Raw genomic sequence first — 18,045 nt, forward strand, 5'->3', positions numbered from 1 at the left:
GATCAGCTCCAATTCTCCAGATGATCAACCCAATTTTTCCACAGATCTCAAACTCGCTTCGTTCAATCCAGTTTTCGTAAACTGGAGCTTCTCTTTCAAATTTTCTGGAGCACAAACCCGACCTTCTCCATTTTTCTCAACGTATGGTTCTTAGGCCTTCCTTCCTTGTCCTTGGGTGGATATTTTCATCTATTTCACCGTGATCTCCTAAGATCTAGATGCTTATCGCTGGCAATCACTTGTTGACTGTTGGTAGGACAACCCACTTTATTCTTTTGGAATACCCACTGTATTTTTACCCCTCCATGCATGTCACACGCTTTGTTCCAAGGTTCTTGTGATGTAGTGTCACTAGTGTGGCAATGTGCACAGCGTGTGCATCGCACATATCTTATGCAAAGTCAGCATGAGAAGAAAATCAATCCGAAGAAAGATACCCACATTTTGGAATTTTCGTCGTAGATAAAAAGTCACATGCAGCTCGGAGCCTGCTTCCTGGAATCCATCGTTAAAGACATTTTCCTTTTACTGTTGTATTGCATTTCTCCACTTGGGTAACGGAATTCTCCTGGGTCAATGCAGAGATTTTTCAACCAACAAATCTAAGTCACATGCAATGTAGTCATGTACCAACATCCAAAACGGGAGGTACCTCGCTTTGAGAAGAAAGTTGATGTCCCGGTCTCCCCATGGCGCAGGAGTTTTTCAAGTGGGGCATACCGAAAAAATGACCGACTGGATTTGAAGGTTGGCGATTTGGGTCTCTTTTTCTTCCCGATCGCCCGCTTGGACGGAGATGTGTCAGGAGGGAAGACGATTACTAATACCAACCGACCGAGCTGTGCTGTATGGGCTCTCATGCTCGAGAGAGGTAACGTAATATCAAAGATTCAAGATGAAATAAGGTTCACGATCGTGACGGTTGCCAAAGGAAAAAAAAATATATTGCGGCTCGGTGCCTCTGCGGGGACAAAAGGACCAGGGACAAATCAATGATGTCAATTCCAAGACGTGAGTTAGGATGTTGCCAAGGTATAAGGTTAGATATATCAAGGATTCAAGGATACCGGTATTCGAAAATGAAGATATTCTAGAATATGCATGCAAGCGTCAATCAATCAAGCAAGCACAAGCTCAAAATATTCAACAACGTGGCTTTCTGCTTTGCGAATATTTTAATTCGTTCCATGATGCGTCTAAGGATCGGGTAATCAGGGAGTCGCGTTCGGACAGGACGGATGGTAAAGGTGTTCATATGCTTATGCATTGCATCCTGATTCATTGTAAAAAAAGCCCTTTCCGTTGGGACAAAAGAGTCGTGTTCTTCTTTGATTCGAATGTTTAGTGAGGAAAAAACCGTTTGATATTTATGATAATTTTCCGGACGAATGAAAATATTCCATTCGAATATTTTTTATTCATTAATTTAATGATTCAAGATAGGTTCGTCGCTCAGATTGATTGACTGACTCGAGATCGCACTTGTCAAAGCATCCAGAATTTTCTAGCCTCCGTCTTGACCCTGAATATCATTGATAACCGAATGCAGTTTCGGATTTGCTGTAGGTGTTGGTACATGACAACGTTGCCTGGTGTCTCATTGTTGCCTTCCGATATATTTTTGGCCACTCATAAGATGAGAATTCCGACGCTGTCGACCGCGGCATTGGTCGGCTGTCAAACGAGTCAAGATAGGGGTTAAATAATTTTCCGCTTGCAAGTTGAAGTGTCGACTGCGGGCAGGTGTCATAGGAGGTCAAGTGAACTTTTCCATGAACTCTAATTCCGCCTTGAGAATTAATACGCCAGATATACCACATGGTGAGGTAGGTGCCATCAATTCTCATTCCGCTTTTTTTTACCGCGGCGGCAGGTTCGCTTTTCCGCTTTGTAAAGCTAAATCTAAAGCCGTCATTTGAAAATTACCGGCTATCTATTTCCATGTAGATCTACGTTACAGATTTGCGGGAAATGGAAACCGGAAGTCTCACTATATCCAAATACATTCCCAAGGTTAAACACGAAAGCACCGGTAACCATATCTGCAGCTTTAAACATACGAAGGGTCTTGTTTGATGCATGATTATATGCAGGTTGCTGACTTGATTACTCACAAGATCTTGCAAAGCCTAGGATCCTTGTTCCTAGTCTCAACGTCTATGAACATCAATGTTTAGACTTTGAAGTTTAGACTTTGAAGTCTTATGGGTGAGCGGAACGCCCAAGGATGTTATTCTGGTGATGAAATTTTATCCCCATTCGAATTCACCTTGATTCATGGAAGAGATATTGGGTGCAAGGCTAAGGAAGAGTTTTGTGAGTCGTAAGATATGAGACTAGAAGTGTACGAAAAAACGCAAAGTTCTTTAAAAAAAGAATTATTCTTCTTGCAGCTATATTAGACGTTCAGAATGGAGTGTTTTCTCAGGCACTTACTGCGTAATTCCGTTATAATTGCCATCTAAAGGAAGCACTGGTACGGCAGTATATATTTCATAAAGACTAGGCTCTTCAATGTAATCTATGCCACTGGTATGAAGAAATCGTTGCGCAGTCTTGTGTACTTCGCGGCGATTTTACATTTCGTTATAACCACTTTGACACTTCTCTACCTGATAGCTGTGATGAACCGAGGCCAATTCGTGAATCGTTTGATCCTCTCGTAGTCTGATCAAGTTTACCTTAGATATACTTAAAGTACACAATAATGCAAGCAGATTATATTAATGGAATAAAGGATCTGTTGTTAGAGAAAAGGGTAGTGCCAAGATTTTGCATCGCTTATTGTTGGTACGAGAAGGATACGGAAGACGTAGCACCCACGGATTACGTAGGTCCTGTATGTCTAATTGTATTCTGTCTAAAGAGCTAGCTACATATTGAAAGTAGTAAGTCTTATATAGACTTACTAAAAGAGCTAGTCTCTTTCGCGTTCGCTTAGTTCTTTATTACAGTAGTAATTAAATTGAAGTCATTCACTTCGTTCACACACTTATAGAAATTGGCGGATTCATCTCATCTAAGGAGGAAAGAAAAACCGTGGTAAATTCGGACATTCAACTCGCAATTCCTCATGCAAAATCTCAATCTCAAATTTAAAAAAACCAAAGTTCTTCTTGCAAGAAAACTAATAGACCGGTCAACCTTGTGGACGGGATATCTCAGCGCCAGTCGCGTAAGGTTTGCCTGTTCCCACCGTGATAGTTGATATTCTTTGCTGGAACGAATATCAAGAGACAAGCATGATCATCACGAACTATCATACAACAACATTTAATTCATTTTGTTTCAGCAGGGAAACTGAATAATGATTGCAGTGATGTCGTGAACCTGTTGGGAAGGGAATTGCAATCAGTAAGAGCTTCACTCGTCCAGCTCTACCTAGTGCCGCGGCAAATGCGCCTCTAGTTGCTATGGAAATGCGATAATTTATGACGTGCACTGTAAGAACTCAAGAATTAGCAGAATTCATGAATAAAAATGCAGCAGTGATCCTACCTATCTTCCTCATGAGGATATGGAGGCACCGAACATTGTGCCCTGGAAGTTGATGTATCGATCAACTGACTTTGGTAGGTTTGGTAACAAATTTATTGCATCCCCAAGTGGTATTTACGGCCCATATTAGGATTCATAGAGCCAAGATGCATTAGATTGCATGCTTGCATGCCTGTCAACGCCCGCATAGGGCTTAAAGGCGATATAGCAGATCCAGCTGGAAATGTGCTCTACGTTAATAAAACCGGCTTCTTCAGCTCGATCCGACCTGGCTATAGGCAACTTCTTAATTTTCATGCAACCGCAACCGCATTATTTCGTTAATGGGCCTGGAACAATAGAATGCAACTATATGGGACCAAAAAAGCATACGAGGGGTGAATTCCTCAAAGGTTGGGTGAAGGAAGGCCTGGAGAGCTTGCAAGTCACCTTGGAACTTGGCACCAAACCTCAAATTTATAGCGAAGGTCCAGAGAGATGAGTTCTGTATTAATGTTGGCTGGGTTTCACAAGGAGAAAAGATTTGGTATCCTGCTGAGTTTCTCAAGATTTGGGACTGGCAGGTTGTTCGTAGCAAAGATCCAAATTTGAGACAAGTCATGGTGAAAACAGCAATGAGGGTGCGTAGTTTTAACCAAATAGTCATGAAAAACGAAGCACTGGACCCCCTTCAAATACATCCTGTCGCTCGTCGGTACTACTCCATAATCTCTCTTTCTATATCCTACTAACATGTCACAGAACTTCGGTCTCAAGGTTGAAAGGAAACCTACTGTTGTAAGACAACAACCTCAAGTAGAGTTCGGTAACAAAAATATCATCACGCTTGGAGCCAACGAACTTTCAGATAATCACGCCTCTTAGAATCTTAATAGAGTACGTACGATGCGTGTTAATTACTATGGGATGAAGAACACCCTTCAGTAAAAGGACGGTGCTCAAATGCCCCTGAACAGTCTTGCGCAAGAACTCTCTCCCAATAGTGTTAAAGTATGTGCAAATATTGAAGCGGACTTCCTATAGGCTTAAGACGAACTTCAAGATGGGGATTCTGTCACATTGAATCCATAACAATAAATATTAATCAATTGAGCATACGGACTTGTACAATGGTAAGGGGAGCTGATGTAACTCATCCTTGGAAATGCAACGATGAAAATTGTCCATCAATGGCCGGCTTTGTCACTACTTGTGACAACAATTTCATATACTATGTGCCTTTAGTAGGCTTGCAAGGTGATAATACGGAGGTAAATTGATAGCCTTCTAATATGCATGTCTTTCATACTAATTAATGTACACAATACTTCATTGCTCGTCTCCGGAGCATGATTTAGAACGTCTAGAAGCATATAAAGCGTGGCCCGGGACACGTGCCTCACTAAATATTAGTACGGCATGCATATGGTCTACGATGAAGAGCTTCCATTGATTCGAAGTGCATTCAGAAACATAGCGGGAGCGCCTAAACTGGGCCCCGAAAATCACGCTCCTCGTAGTGGGCGAGCGGCATAATACTAGATTTTCCCCCTATGATGCGAACTCACTAGGTAATTTGTCAGCTGAATCAGTAACTGACAAAGAGGCGATTCATCTGAAACATATGGAATTATACTCACAGAGTCAAAAATCTTCCATAAGGACAGCAAAAACTGGCCATTATGTTGTGATTGTCAACAAGAGTGAACATTATCTCAGTGAAACTGGAACCATCGTGACTTATTCCCTGCTCCTCAACACATCTCTCTGATTACCCACACAATAAAAAGTGTTTCACATATTCTAATCAACCCAAACTATAGACAAATAAACTATGCTTTAACGGCTCCCGCTCAACTACAGGCCTCCTGATTTGCACACCAGCTAGGTATGCCAATATGCTCTGCGGCAGACTTCGCTGCTAGATGAATCCGATACTGAATGAGGGAACCAGGATTTCGCATTCGATGACCATGACATCCATAGATTATAATCGTCTAAATAGCTATCTACGGACTGAAACTATTTGGGTTGGATCGCCTGCGACTGCGACTACTACTGAGCCACTGCAAGAGGAACCCATTGGATAATACGTGGCGGAAGGCTCTTGAGGATTACATGTTCTATCTTTGGGTGGAAGTTATGGAGATGAAAGGGGTTGTTGCGCTCTGTATCGACGGTCATATTTTGAAGTTCACTACATGAGTCTGGTTATTTATCCCGATTGCTTTTTCGTATGGTTCTTGTTCTCTATAAATCCCTTCACTCGTGTCAGCTTCCTTTTCCTTCTACTTGCTGGCATCAGGAAATATAAAAAAACGTGTACAAAAGAAGGATTGTAAATCTTGCGACTTCACAAGGGATTTTGCCTTGAAATCTATAACCCAATCTCCTCTTGAAGTTTCCCTTTGGGTTTGACAACGATTGAAGATTTGAAGTTGGAAGCAATAACCTGAAAGTTGCAACGTGACCTGCTTGTCGAATCCTCTATCTAGTTCTAGGATTAGGTTTAGATTTGTTTTCGCGTTCGCATTAGAACGATGAATCTCGAAACCTTTTACGGACCTAGACGGTGACCGGCTATGAGAACAAAAATTACCGTAAGTTTACTTTCGGTATTAGAATATGTCTTGAGGAAGTCAGAGTGATAAATTAATAGACTTATATCAAGAGGGGTATTATGCAAGAAGTACAAATCTACCACCTTCAGTGCCCCTCTAGTATTTTCCCATCTTTTTTACTCTCCCTCTATCATCTTCTCCTAATAATTATCATGCAATGCACCGCCAATGAGCTATTTCCTCACTACTCACCACCGAAACACATCCATCGAATAGATATTTAAATAGTATATTTTAATTCCAAATTAATTACCACAAACTTTTATCTAATTCAAGCTGAAATTAAATTCCCTGTTAAAATCTTTCAACTCCTACTCCTCCTGTATCTTTCCTCCTCTCTGAGTTTCTGCATCGCCCGGTCTATCAATCTTGTCTTGTCTATCCAAGGTCTTAGCCTGACTTTTTTCATCCCCGTTCATCACTTTAACATCCAGACTTCCCCACAAGGCCCTCATCACTTGAACGCAAACCTTTCTTCCTTGTCTCATTGAACCTTGTAAATCATTAGAATAAACATCAGTTTCTTCCTCCATCGCCCAGAGTTTTACTCAACACCTTCTTTGTATAACCCAAAATCAGAGCTAGATTGAAGATTTCACGATACTCATATTGTTTTAAGTCCTAATCTTGTGTGTCAGATCGTGACATGTCACGGTCCTATTCTTACGTGAATATCCGATCAAATTAGGAATACAGAGAAGCTAAAATACAAAAATAGTATTATTTAATATTGCAAATGATCGCTGATTAGTATCGTTTATTAGAATAGTGGATATTGATGCGTAATGCTAAAGCTCAAACCCAAGATATTTTAAATTTTCCCAACGCCATTCCGATAGTAATGTCTATGACCATTACACGGTCCTTGACTTGATTCATAGTCTAATTGTGTATCACTTCTTCTACGGATATGAAATTGAGTATGAATTAGTAACGGATTTTCCCGTATGAAGATATACATGTGCCTGTCTCAGCATCGATATCAGACCATGCAGCCGACATCTGACACCCCAATTGCATCCCAGAAATCCCGAGGAACTTTAGACACTTCATTCTTCATTACTATTTCCGAGGATAGTCGGTATTCTATTGTAAAATTACAGTTAGCATTCCACTCAGTCAATGAACAATACGGCTGGCTACTGCTCTTCCTAACCTCACTACGGAGAACCCTCGAAGGTCTATTTTCCACCATACTATAGTAACTATGCGGCATTGAACGAACAAGAAACAATCATAGCAGCAAATATCTAGGTAATTCGCTAAATTCCTGGAAGGTATAACGTCACGTTCTGCTCGTTGTGCTGTGAGGCGACTATACATTACCTCAAAGGCAGACGATGATGAGAAAGTACCAAAGGAAGGAGCAGGCTGTTGGGAATGAATACATGTCTGTTGTGAAATGAATGTTACTATAATATCATAAAAGAAATATGCAAGTATGTCTGAGAGTAAATGCAATCTTCTTGTAAAGTAAACTGTATGTATACAAAATGAACGGCCTCAAACAGAAATATGAACAAATACGTTCTGCCATCAAGAACTCCGCAACCACGAAAGAAAGCGCCATTATGAAGACGAAACCATGCCTAGTACGAAAAACACGGCCATGAAATATCTTCGGAAGCATTTGTAAAACCGTCAATGAAGTAAAGAGGAAACTAGAAAAAAAAGTATTCATAACTATATCCGAATTCTTGACACCTCGATCTTATCTGCCTGGGTGATGACATAGGGGATAAGGATTGTAGCCGTATATTTATTACAGTTGGTGCTGATTGGTAGTAGGCGCTTGTGAGTGAATGTGTATATTTGAGGTTCGAGCGGATGAGATTTGAGAGGTTTGCTGGTATTGTTGAGAATTGTTTGACCATATTGACCTTTCATCTCTTCTCTATGAAGATTGCTTAAGGAAAGGAGATAGCTACTTGAGTGCTATTGAGCCATAGCGCCATGGAAATCTCTATGTAAGATGTAGTTTATACTCATCTCTGAGTTATACTTATTTCAACCCCTAAAACCTACAACCTACCACTCACCCCCAACCACAAAATACCATAAGACGGAACAAGATATATATAGCCTAGCTACCATCCATTTTAAAGAAACTAGACACTAATCTAGCTCAAGCCCAAACCCAAACTCACCACCAACCAGTTCAATAAAAGTTAGACTATCAATCACTTCTCATCTCTCACTCGAAAAAGACCTTACACGTCGAGATCCTTTTTACAAACCCTCATTACATCTCCCACAAAATTAATACAATCACCCACAATCCAATCAAACAAAGCCCTCTCCTCTCCTTCCCTCCCTCTTACCACCCCAAAAACCCTCCTTCAGACTCTAACAAAGCCTCTAAATAAGTCACAAAATCCACCCACCCACACAGACACACAAATCACATCCTCAACATCTAATTCATCCAGCCAACCTACCCACCTCCAAAAACTCACCAGAATACCCACATACACCACATACACCAACTAAACATACTTCATTCTACTCCATTTCATTCCCTATCCGACTACTTGCTAGCTGATTTAACCAAACAAAACACATCATACCAATATATAACAAACCACGACACCAACCAACACCAAGACCAAAACCAAATCAAACCAAGCTAAAAGGAGAAGATATACAAGAGCGAGCGTACTTCTCACTATCAATCATCAATCAACCAGTCAATCACCTTATACATATTTATCTCTAATTCCAATTTTCCAACTGGCACGTTTCCGTTAACTTATTTTATTAACATTCCTTTTGCCACTTTGCTTCTTAAGAGTACCCGACGCGCCATTAATACCACAGTGACCAATGCCATGGGAGGTAAGGTCACATTTGACTTTAATTTAGTAACCTGAAACCTTCTCGCTAATGGTCTTAATCGCAAACTCCTACTACTAAAAGGCAGATGAAAATGTAAAACCCAACCATAACAAAAGCAAAACGAAAACCTGAGTATGCAGAAGCCTTTTACATATGCACTATTAGTGCCAAGAAGTGAAAAAAATATGGACCGGAGAACAAATGATGGAGATGATTGTACCCTATTCTTGGGAGGATAATACGTTCGAAGAAACGTGAAATTTGCGGACGCATGAGGTAAATTGATTGTATGGCGGGTTAGTCACATTGGACCAGAGACAAATGATCCAGTATGATCAGATGAAAGATGTGAGATTTGGGGAAACCACTTTCCGTGGTACAGTCCGTTCATGAATCCTCTTCAGTCTTTTTGAAAACCCTGCGACATTGTTAGCCTGGTACCCCAAAGGGACTCATATGCAGGGGTTTGTACAAATGTCTTTCGTAGAAACTAAGCATCTAGTTTTCTCGTTAGCTTAGAACGTTCAACTGAAAATTTGGAGGCCTTACCTTCTGTGGGCAACGTTTGTATACTTGATGTAATGGATGTTGTGACTTGGCCCCACCCTTCCATGTCAAATAGACAATAACTTCCGCATTTGGTCCTTCCATAGCTTCGATTGTAACAACATCATCTTCCCAACTTCCAGTTGGTGGTCTAAAGGATGCGGGTGGTGTTGATGAAGAATGATGACCATTTTTTCTCGACTTCTTTCCATTGGTTTGAGGAGTAGTGGCACCAGTGCTTGGTCGACCACGTTTCTTTCCTTGCTTCTTTTCTGCTGCCTCCGCTTTCTTCTCCCAGAATTGATCCATAAGATGTTCTTTACCACCAACGCTTTCGAGGTACGCATTAAGTATGTCTTGGGCAGTTTCCCTAGGCATCTAAGATCAGTCAAGAAGAATTTAGAAGGAACAAGTATAGCTCACAAATTCTTTTCGGGTTCCCACGTCAAATCCGACTTCTTCTCATAACCTTCCCATTTAACCTGGAATCTTAAGACTCCCTTTGAAAAATGTCAGAGGTGCCCATTATACTAGCGACAAACTAATCCACTTACTTCCTCATCAATAGCATGCTTCAAGATCTTTTCAACTACAAATCTGCAGACACATTAATAATTGAATGCAGATATTCATCGAAGTCCGTCGCATACTCATCCTCTTCTTGCCCATCTCCCTCTACTTGTCCCTCATCAGCTTCTCGATCCGATTCAACCTTCAACTCCTCTTCGGGTGACTCGTCTCTCTTGCTTCTAACCTTCGCTGAGGTTTTGTGTTCTTGCTCGCTAACATCCGAAACCGAACGTTCATCGTCGCTGATTTCTGTAAGAGGTGAGCGCATGTCAAACAGTTGTACCAATTCAACAGGCACCAGTATTATGATGGAAAGCCAGCTAGATTGAGCTTTGAAGGGCTCAGTATGAAGTATATATGTGCGACTTACGAGGAGGCATTATTGCGGATGATATTCAAGCACGCTTCCTGTTTGCGCCAAATAGATCGTGAACTTTTCCTGGCAGTTTCGTAACTCAATTAAAATTGAGAATAGATAAAAGATAAGAGATTTCAGTTATGATATCTCAAAACAAATGCGCGATTGCTCTGAAATGGTAGTTGATGAGGCTTTGATGAGAAGGCTGTAGAAATTGTAAGATAGAAACCTGACGAGGCGGTAGTAGCTCTAAAATGTCAGGCTCATGTTTGCTTTGGTGACAGGTTCGTGTTTCTTACCAATAAAAGAATTGATCATATGAACTTGGATAGATATCGGATTAACCTCGGAAGATCCGTAAGGTGGGTCTTGGAGATATTTTGAGGCTGAAAGGACCTCGGGAATCATAATAAGTGAAGCAGCTGTATATATACAGAAAATCAAACCTATTCTTTAGCATCTTATGTTATTTATCCTATTTATTTATCTCTCTATCTACGTACCTATCCCTCCACAACACTAAAATAATCCCCTCACCCCTCTATCCCCATCAAAATCCAAACACAAAAAATGCCCCATTCCTACTCCCCTCTAAAAACATCTCAACCCATCGATATCTACTTATTTCCAATCGACAAAAACATTAAATAGAAAATGAACATACTAGGTAGGTAATGAAAGGCCAATTGAATCAAATAAGGAAATCATCTAAAATATGAGTAAAGTAACTGACTGTAACGATACTGTACTGGAGGCAGCGGCTGCTTGAGGTTCTTCTGGTTGGTAGTTGTGGGTTAAGGCTTTTATCACTGGTATTCACTTGGAAGTGAAGTCGTTACTAGATCAAGTAGAATATAGGTAAACTAATTGATAATTAAGTTGAGCACGAAGCTCCTATAACGTGGTTTATCAAGACCCTGTACATATCAGGACCCTGTACACTTTTACCTCAATTATTACCTTTCAACTTCAACACGCGATTTATCAATATTTAATTATGTAAACTACTTCAAAAGAAGCTCGAATCAATTTAGCTATTGAGGCTATTCGTATATCTCAAAATTTGAGTATTCGGAAAGCTGCAAAACTCTATAATATACCTCATACTACCTTTACCTCTAGAATGAATGGAATTCTGCCTTTTACTGAACGTTGATCAGCAAATCATAAAATGACAGAATTGAAGGAGAAATCGCTTCTTCAATATATATTGGATATGGATGAAAGAGGGTTTAGTCCTCGAATAAGTGATGTGGAAGATATGGCGAATTATATACTCGAAACGTAGAGTGCAAAGAAGATTGGAAAGCTCTGGGCTTATCGTTTTGTGAAACGATATACAGAATTAAAGATGTGTTTTAATTGTGTTTATGACTTTCAAAGAGCTCTTTACGAAGATTCAGAGCTTATTGAAAGATGGTTTCGATTGATATCGAATATACAGGCCAAATATGGTATTCTGGATTGCGATTTCTACAACTTCGATGAGACAAGCTTTATAATAGGACAAATATCACTACATATAATAGTTACTAAAGTTGATCGATATGGAAAAAGCAAAGCTATATAATTAGGCAATCGAGAATGGGCTACAGCGATTATTTGTATTGATGGAGAAGGTCACAATATACCTTCGTTTTTGATAGTAAAAGACGAATACCATCTTTCAAATTGGTATACCAAAAGTGATTTACTATACGATTAGCTTATTAAACCTACTATCAATAGATAGACAGATAATGAGACAGGTCTTGAATGGATTAAGCACTTCAACAAATATACTGAAAGTAGGAAAGTGGGTAGATATCGAATGCTAGTGCTTGATGAATATAAAAGTCATAAATCGCCAGCATTTTAGGAATACTATAAGGAATACAACATTATATTACTTAGTTTACCATCTCATTCTTTGTATTTAACTCAATTATTTGATATCAGTTGTTTTGATCCTTTAAAGTATTTATATAGTCGACAAATCGAGAACTTTATCAAGGCGTATATCATTCATATTACCAAAACCGAGTTCTTTCAAGCCTTCAAAGCTATATATATCGAAGTAATATCTATATCAAATAATAAAGCTGGATTCCGCGGAGCTGGGCTAATCCTATTTAATCCGGAAATTGTACTTTCAAAGCTAGATATTCGAATAAAAACTCTATCAAATAGATCAATATCAGCCGATCCTGATATATAGCAATCTCAAATATCTTATAATCCAATTGAAGCTCTTTCTCAATCCATTTTAATAAAAAGTCGTATTATTCAATATCAAAGAAGCTCACCTACTCCAATATTTAAAACAATTGCAGCTTTAGCTAAGGGTATAGAGCTTTTAGCTCATACAAATACGCTTTTAGCTGCTGAGGTTCATAATCTCCGCAAAGCAAATGAAGCATTTAGTAAACGTCGGAGAGCTAGAAAAGCTTTAATACGAAAAGGAGGAGTACTTTCAGTAGAAGATGGATATGATATATTAGAACAAGAGAATGTAGAAGATCAGATACGATGCGATGAATTTACAAATGGTGATTCTTCAGCAAGGAGGCAAGCTACTATACGACGATGTAGCAAATGTAGTAGTGCTTCACATAATGCACGAATTTGTCAATTAGATCCAGCATTAGTTGATCTTTGAATTGTATGTAATTTAATTCTAATTTATAGTATTGTTGTAATTTTATTTCAATGGAATGTGAGCAATTGAGGTAAAAGTGTACAGGGTCCTGATATGTACAGGGTCTTGATAAACCACGTTATAGAAGCTTCGTGCTCAACTTAATTATCAATTAGTTTACCTATATTCTACTTGATCTAGTAACGACTTCACTTCCAAGTGAATACCAGTGATAAAAGCCTTAACCCACAACTACCAACCAGAAGAACCTCAAGCAGCCGCTGCCTCCAGTACAGTATCGTTACAGGTGGTCCAAAAGTAGGGTACTAGACTTATCGGATAAAAGTAGTTGTAAAAGAGAACCGCAAAGTCTTAGCGAAGAAAGAGGAGAGTGAATGCTTAGGTGAGGAGGTGCGGAGCTAGTAGGTATGAATCATATATTAATATGTAATTGTTGTTTATAAATTAACTAGGGATTTTATTCAGCTTATACTTATAGAATGCCGGAAAGGATATTCAAAATAGTCCATTCTCCCTCCAAATCAACTCCACCAGTGCTCATATCATTCCTTGCTGCTTTCACCACTCCCCTTCACAAGTGCCTGTTTCATTTTTTTACCACCTCCGTAAACTTCATCGACCACATCTCAGCATAAGGAGTTTGAGCCCCCGTAAACATCTTTCCCGCATGCCACATCTTAATCTTCCCCATCCTCACCAAATATCCTGAACACGTAAAGCCCTCACACCCTCAACCCAATCCCCATCACCACACACTACAAATCTTGCAATATAGAAGTGCTCGAGCTAGGAGATGTCAGAAATCATTACAACCCAAATAGCAAGGTAAACCTCTGCAAGAATAGCAACCAAAAGGAATCAAACTCGTTGTAAAATTCAAGAGCTGTCTTAGGAAACCACCCGTGAATTGTCATGGTGTATTGTCCTGAGGAAGTTTCAGATATGGTTGGAATTGTTGGTCTATACGTGATACTCCCACTTTAACCTCCTTTCGCTGCATATTCTAGGCTAGAGCATCAACCGCCTCATCAACTTCCTTAGCGTGGATGGTCGAGAGCCAGGTATATTCCATGGGAGAAACTGGACTGTGCCCGACAGAGTTATGAATATCCTGCCATATCTCTAAGTATCTTTGACAAAACCTTGAATCTCAAGAAAATCTTCAAAGAGGCAAAACGCAATGAAAAGTATATCAATTTCAGGATCCACATCCAGCTCGTGTATTTTCAATGAAGTGAATTTAATGGTGGGCTTTGGAGCTTCTTGGTTCGATTCCAGAAGCAGGAAGGCATTCATCGGCAATACCTTCCACATCCAACATGACGAAAATATTAGCTGGGATATGCAAATTTTCCTTTGGTCTAAGTTTTGCGTGGACAAACTTTCCATAATTTGTCTCGACGCTTTCGTAACACGGCTTTAAAATTTCCAAATAGCTTCTAGCACTCCAAGAAAATGCTCATGCGGTGCGTTGACCTCCTCATCCTCAGCACGAGCTTGTTGAAACCACTTTGAGAATCATTTACGAGAATTAATTGCTCGCTCAGCCACTCAGCGAATGACGGAACGAAATGTGATATTCATCTCCCTCTGGTCAGTGATAAGCTTTGCTTGTTCAACCAAATCTCTGGTACTGATAATGACGACGATCAAGCCATGAACCTGCCTGGTAGAAACCTTTACTTTCTTGGCAGTCTTCCTAGCTTTCCCTTTCGGACGAGTTGAAGTTTTAGAAGGGTTGGCAGATTTTGAAGTGTTTGAGAAGCTGGACACAGTAGTAGTTGAATTAGAGCTTGAAGTAAAGGCGAATGATGCGGAAGAAAAGATTGATGAAGATGATGAAGCAGAAAATGAACTTGATTCAGAGGTAGCATATGAATTCGAACAAACACTCCAAGTAACTCCAAAAACACGTCTGTGCTTAAAGTCTTAAACAAAGCCATTGAAAGAAGTTGGTTAGCACAATAATTCGCGGAAGGGAAGAGATAGCAAATTACCTACCTATTACTGACTTCATAACTAGAGCTTACACTCAACTGACAATGTTTACTTGAAGTAAGAGTTCTGGTCATAACGTAGGAGAAGGATGAAAGGGAAAAAGGGAAGAAAAGCAGGAAAAGAATGGCACAAACAAATCAATTGTACGGAGTATGTGAATAGTTCTGAGTACGCTGTGTTATGACAAGTTGAATTAATTAGTTCATCCGGGAATTTCAAGTGAATGCAATAGAATGCTCAAACATGATCCTCCATAAAAACATTCGGGTTGGTGATGCCTTCACTTTTAAACCTCACTCCCTTCAAATTAAACCGAGTGAAGTTAAATTCAACAACACACCAGCCAGCCGGCTGACTCATCCAAAAACTAACCAAATCACGAGGTCTCGTTCCAAATTCGTGCCAAATCCAGCACTTCTGCCTGTATAAAAGTGGGGTTATTTCAGGCAACCTCCACAATTGCCACATCTCACACGTCTCCCCGAGATCTTTTACCACTTTAATCCATTAATCCAAAAACATTTCATTCTGTATGAGATACTCCAAAGTTCTTGGTCTTCTATTGAGGACATCTTTCAATGAAAACGTATAAGTAATTCATGATATTCCATCGAAAATCTTCCTTTTCCTTGATTTCTTATTCATTTTCATATTCTCATTCACATCTTCTCATTCCAATTCCACGGTCGCATCGTTCTTTATTTCATTTTACTGCCATCATTTCACGTCCACATATCACACCTTCCATAATTAAACCATTCCATCAATTCATCATGCCTCCTAAACGCCCCATTGAACAAGATGAAAATGCCGAAGCAGTTGACTGGAGTCAATATCTAGTCACTCAATTAAGAGCCGAGCTTGAACGACGTCAACTTCCCAAAACTGGAAAGAAAGCAGACTTAGTAGCACGTCTTCAAGCATCCGATGATGGAAAATTGATCACTGAACCCGATGCTCCCATTGTTCCCATCCCCTCTGTTGAAGCTGGCCCTTCTACTACTTCTGATGCACCGCCCAAGAAAAAGAGAGCTAAGAAGGAAAAGAGTCCAGATGTTGTGATTGAAGGTCAACTTGCTTCCGAAGTTATCATTTACCAGAATATTGATACACGTACTGGAGAGAGACGTGAGAGAGAATTTATTCCAGAGCCTGATGCCAAGTTTAAGGATAAGGTTAAGCGGATTCGAAAGGAGCGGATGTTTATGTTAAATAGACAGAGAGTTGTTGATGTGAAAGGAAAAGAACGTGAGGATTTCGATATTGCTGGTAGTACTGGTAATATTTATCAAACCAAGATTGGACGTTCCCCAAGTTGTACTTGTATGGATGCAGTAAGTGATTTTCTTCTCTTCCTTTCTCAATACCATGCTAACAAGAAATCAGAGAACTCGTGGTCAGAAATGCAAGCATATCAATTGTAAGTATTTTCATACTCCACGTCACGTCTAATACTAATTCAATATAGATGCATTAATCATCATCTACAAAGCACCAATGTATCTCTGCTATCAACAAGCATTCTTATCTCATGAACTCGAATACATCTGGTCCAACGCACCGGTCACACGTGCCCCTGACGGACATGACCACAACGAGCCTGAGGATGAAACTATATACAATGGCAAACGCAAACCTATCGAAGGTGAATGTCCTATCTGTGTCTTTGACATGGATCCCGCTACTGAAGAGATCGTCTGGTGTAAAGCAGCTTGTGGTCAAAATTTTCACAAAGATTGTTTTGCTCAATGGAAAGCTAGCAAGCGAGGTGGACCCGTTACTTGTGTTTATTGTCGTAGTCCATGGCAAGAAGATGATTTTGCTCCTAGACCTGTTCCGGGTAGTTTGGCTGCACTGAAGGATACTGCACCTAAAGTTGGTAGTTATAAGAATATTGGTCACATGGCTATATATTCTCAAGCTGCGGCGGAGGAGTAATAGATGGATGATTATTGCTCTAAACTGTGTTGCTCTAAAATGAAGGGGAATATGGAATTGCAATGTGTATGAAGCATAGTCATAGCTGGAATGTTGAAGGGTGTCGCATCAAGGTTCACAGCACAAATATTACGATATCACGACTTTGCTTCTTTTTTCATATGAATTTAACAAAGAGCGGGAGAGAGCGAGATGATATACCCATTTGCTTTCTTTCTGCCGTATGTATGTATGTAGCGCTTCCCAGATCTAAGATTCGCTGAATTAAGAATTTCACCCTTTCAAACTACCTATCCTTATATCCCTCTGTAAATCTCTATAAATTTAAGGTATTATCTAAAGATAAGATCAGAGGAGGTAATTGGGAGATAAAATATTGAATATCACGGACAAAAACCAATGGTAAGATCGTCTTCTAGCAAACACGAAGTTCTAACTACCTACCTGCCTTTCTATCCATTAACCTATTTAACCCAAAGAAGAACATTCACATCTCCATCTCCATCACAATCCCATTCATATTCACATTCAAACTAAGATCGCGATACTCCTTACACAGGTATTCAGTTTTCCATTGTTTTATTCACTCATGCTTTCATTCTTCTATTATTTCTACTCATTCTAGAGAGACTTATCAAGATAGATAGGTAAAAAAAAAATTACACATAAAAATCCCAATCCCAATCTCAATCACATTCGTGATTCTTCCATCTTTCCAAATTTCTTCACTAGTCCCCCGCGCGCCTCTTCGTTGCGGAAATATCATTGATAACATAACGTGAAACCTTTGAAGGTAAACAACAGGAAACAAATAGCCGAAGACAACAAAACAAAAAGTAAAAGAAATGTGTATGTATCATTCAATGAGTTAGCGGGGAGAAATCGTATTTTTCTTGGCGGTGAAGAAATTCGAGGATGTGGATGTGATAGGAATCTGATGTGAGGTTTGCGTGTGACATCGATCGAGTCGGTTTATTTGATGAAGAAGAAGAAAAAGAAAAAGAAGAGGGTGTTGCAAGTATTGGAGGTTGTAAGTAAGAGCTCCGTGTGGTACATTGTGAACA

At 39.7% G+C, this 18,045-nt stretch overlaps 7 protein-coding genes across 7 annotated transcripts; 3 read left to right on the forward strand and 4 right to left on the reverse strand.

Moving 5' to 3' along the window:
- Positions 1-3,666: 3,666 nt before the first annotated feature.
- Positions 3,667-4,362, forward strand: SS1G_13445 (predicted protein; the record flags this gene model as incomplete). The annotated part of the gene is made up of 3 exons (XM_001585511.1): positions 3,667-3,732; positions 3,972-4,118; positions 4,240-4,362. The coding sequence occupies 3 exons, from the start codon at positions 3,667-3,669 to the stop codon at positions 4,360-4,362; spliced, it is 336 nt and encodes a 111-aa protein (XP_001585561.1).
- Positions 4,363-4,806: 444 nt separating this feature from the next.
- Positions 4,807-5,158, reverse strand: SS1G_13446 (predicted protein; the record flags this gene model as incomplete). Its single annotated transcript, XM_001585512.1, has 2 exons — positions 4,807-4,879; positions 5,118-5,158. The coding sequence occupies 2 exons, from the start codon at positions 5,156-5,158 to the stop codon at positions 4,807-4,809; spliced, it is 114 nt and encodes a 37-aa protein (XP_001585562.1).
- Positions 5,159-6,409: 1,251 nt separating this feature from the next.
- On the reverse strand, positions 6,410-7,668 carry SS1G_13447 (predicted protein; the record flags this gene model as incomplete). Its single annotated transcript, XM_001585513.1, has 4 exons — positions 6,410-6,591; positions 6,647-6,719; positions 7,087-7,184; positions 7,626-7,668. 4 exons carry the CDS (start codon positions 7,666-7,668, stop codon positions 6,410-6,412), a joined length of 396 nt encoding a protein of 131 aa, XP_001585563.1.
- A 1,652-nt stretch (positions 7,669-9,320) lies between these two features.
- SS1G_13448 (hypothetical protein) lies at positions 9,321-10,429 on the reverse strand (the record flags this gene model as incomplete). Its single annotated transcript, XM_001585514.1, has 7 exons — positions 9,321-9,351; positions 9,406-9,431; positions 9,483-9,849; positions 9,903-9,979; positions 10,034-10,076; positions 10,130-10,298; positions 10,420-10,429. The coding sequence occupies 7 exons, from the start codon at positions 10,427-10,429 to the stop codon at positions 9,321-9,323; spliced, it is 723 nt and encodes a 240-aa protein (XP_001585564.1).
- A 1,149-nt stretch (positions 10,430-11,578) lies between these two features.
- SS1G_13449 (hypothetical protein) lies at positions 11,579-11,695 on the forward strand (the record flags this gene model as incomplete). The annotated part of the gene is made up of 1 exon (XM_001585515.1): positions 11,579-11,695. One exon carries the CDS (start codon positions 11,579-11,581, stop codon positions 11,693-11,695), a length of 117 nt encoding a protein of 38 aa, XP_001585565.1.
- Positions 11,696-14,596: 2,901 nt separating this feature from the next.
- SS1G_13450 (predicted protein) lies at positions 14,597-15,117 on the reverse strand (the record flags this gene model as incomplete). Its single annotated transcript, XM_001585516.1, has 2 exons — positions 14,597-14,900; positions 15,047-15,117. The coding sequence occupies 2 exons, from the start codon at positions 15,115-15,117 to the stop codon at positions 14,597-14,599; spliced, it is 375 nt and encodes a 124-aa protein (XP_001585566.1).
- A 699-nt stretch (positions 15,118-15,816) lies between these two features.
- On the forward strand, positions 15,817-16,981 carry SS1G_13451 (hypothetical protein; the record flags this gene model as incomplete). The annotated part of the gene is made up of 3 exons (XM_001585517.1): positions 15,817-16,377; positions 16,430-16,463; positions 16,512-16,981. The coding sequence occupies 3 exons, from the start codon at positions 15,817-15,819 to the stop codon at positions 16,979-16,981; spliced, it is 1,065 nt and encodes a 354-aa protein (XP_001585567.1).
- Between the last annotated feature and the right edge of the window lie 1,064 nt (positions 16,982-18,045).

This window comes from Sclerotinia sclerotiorum, genomic scaffold (assembly GCF_000146945.2).
Source record: "Sclerotinia sclerotiorum 1980 UF-70 scaffold_25 genomic scaffold, whole genome shotgun sequence".
Lineage (NCBI taxonomy): Eukaryota > Fungi > Ascomycota > Leotiomycetes > Helotiales > Sclerotiniaceae > Sclerotinia > Sclerotinia sclerotiorum.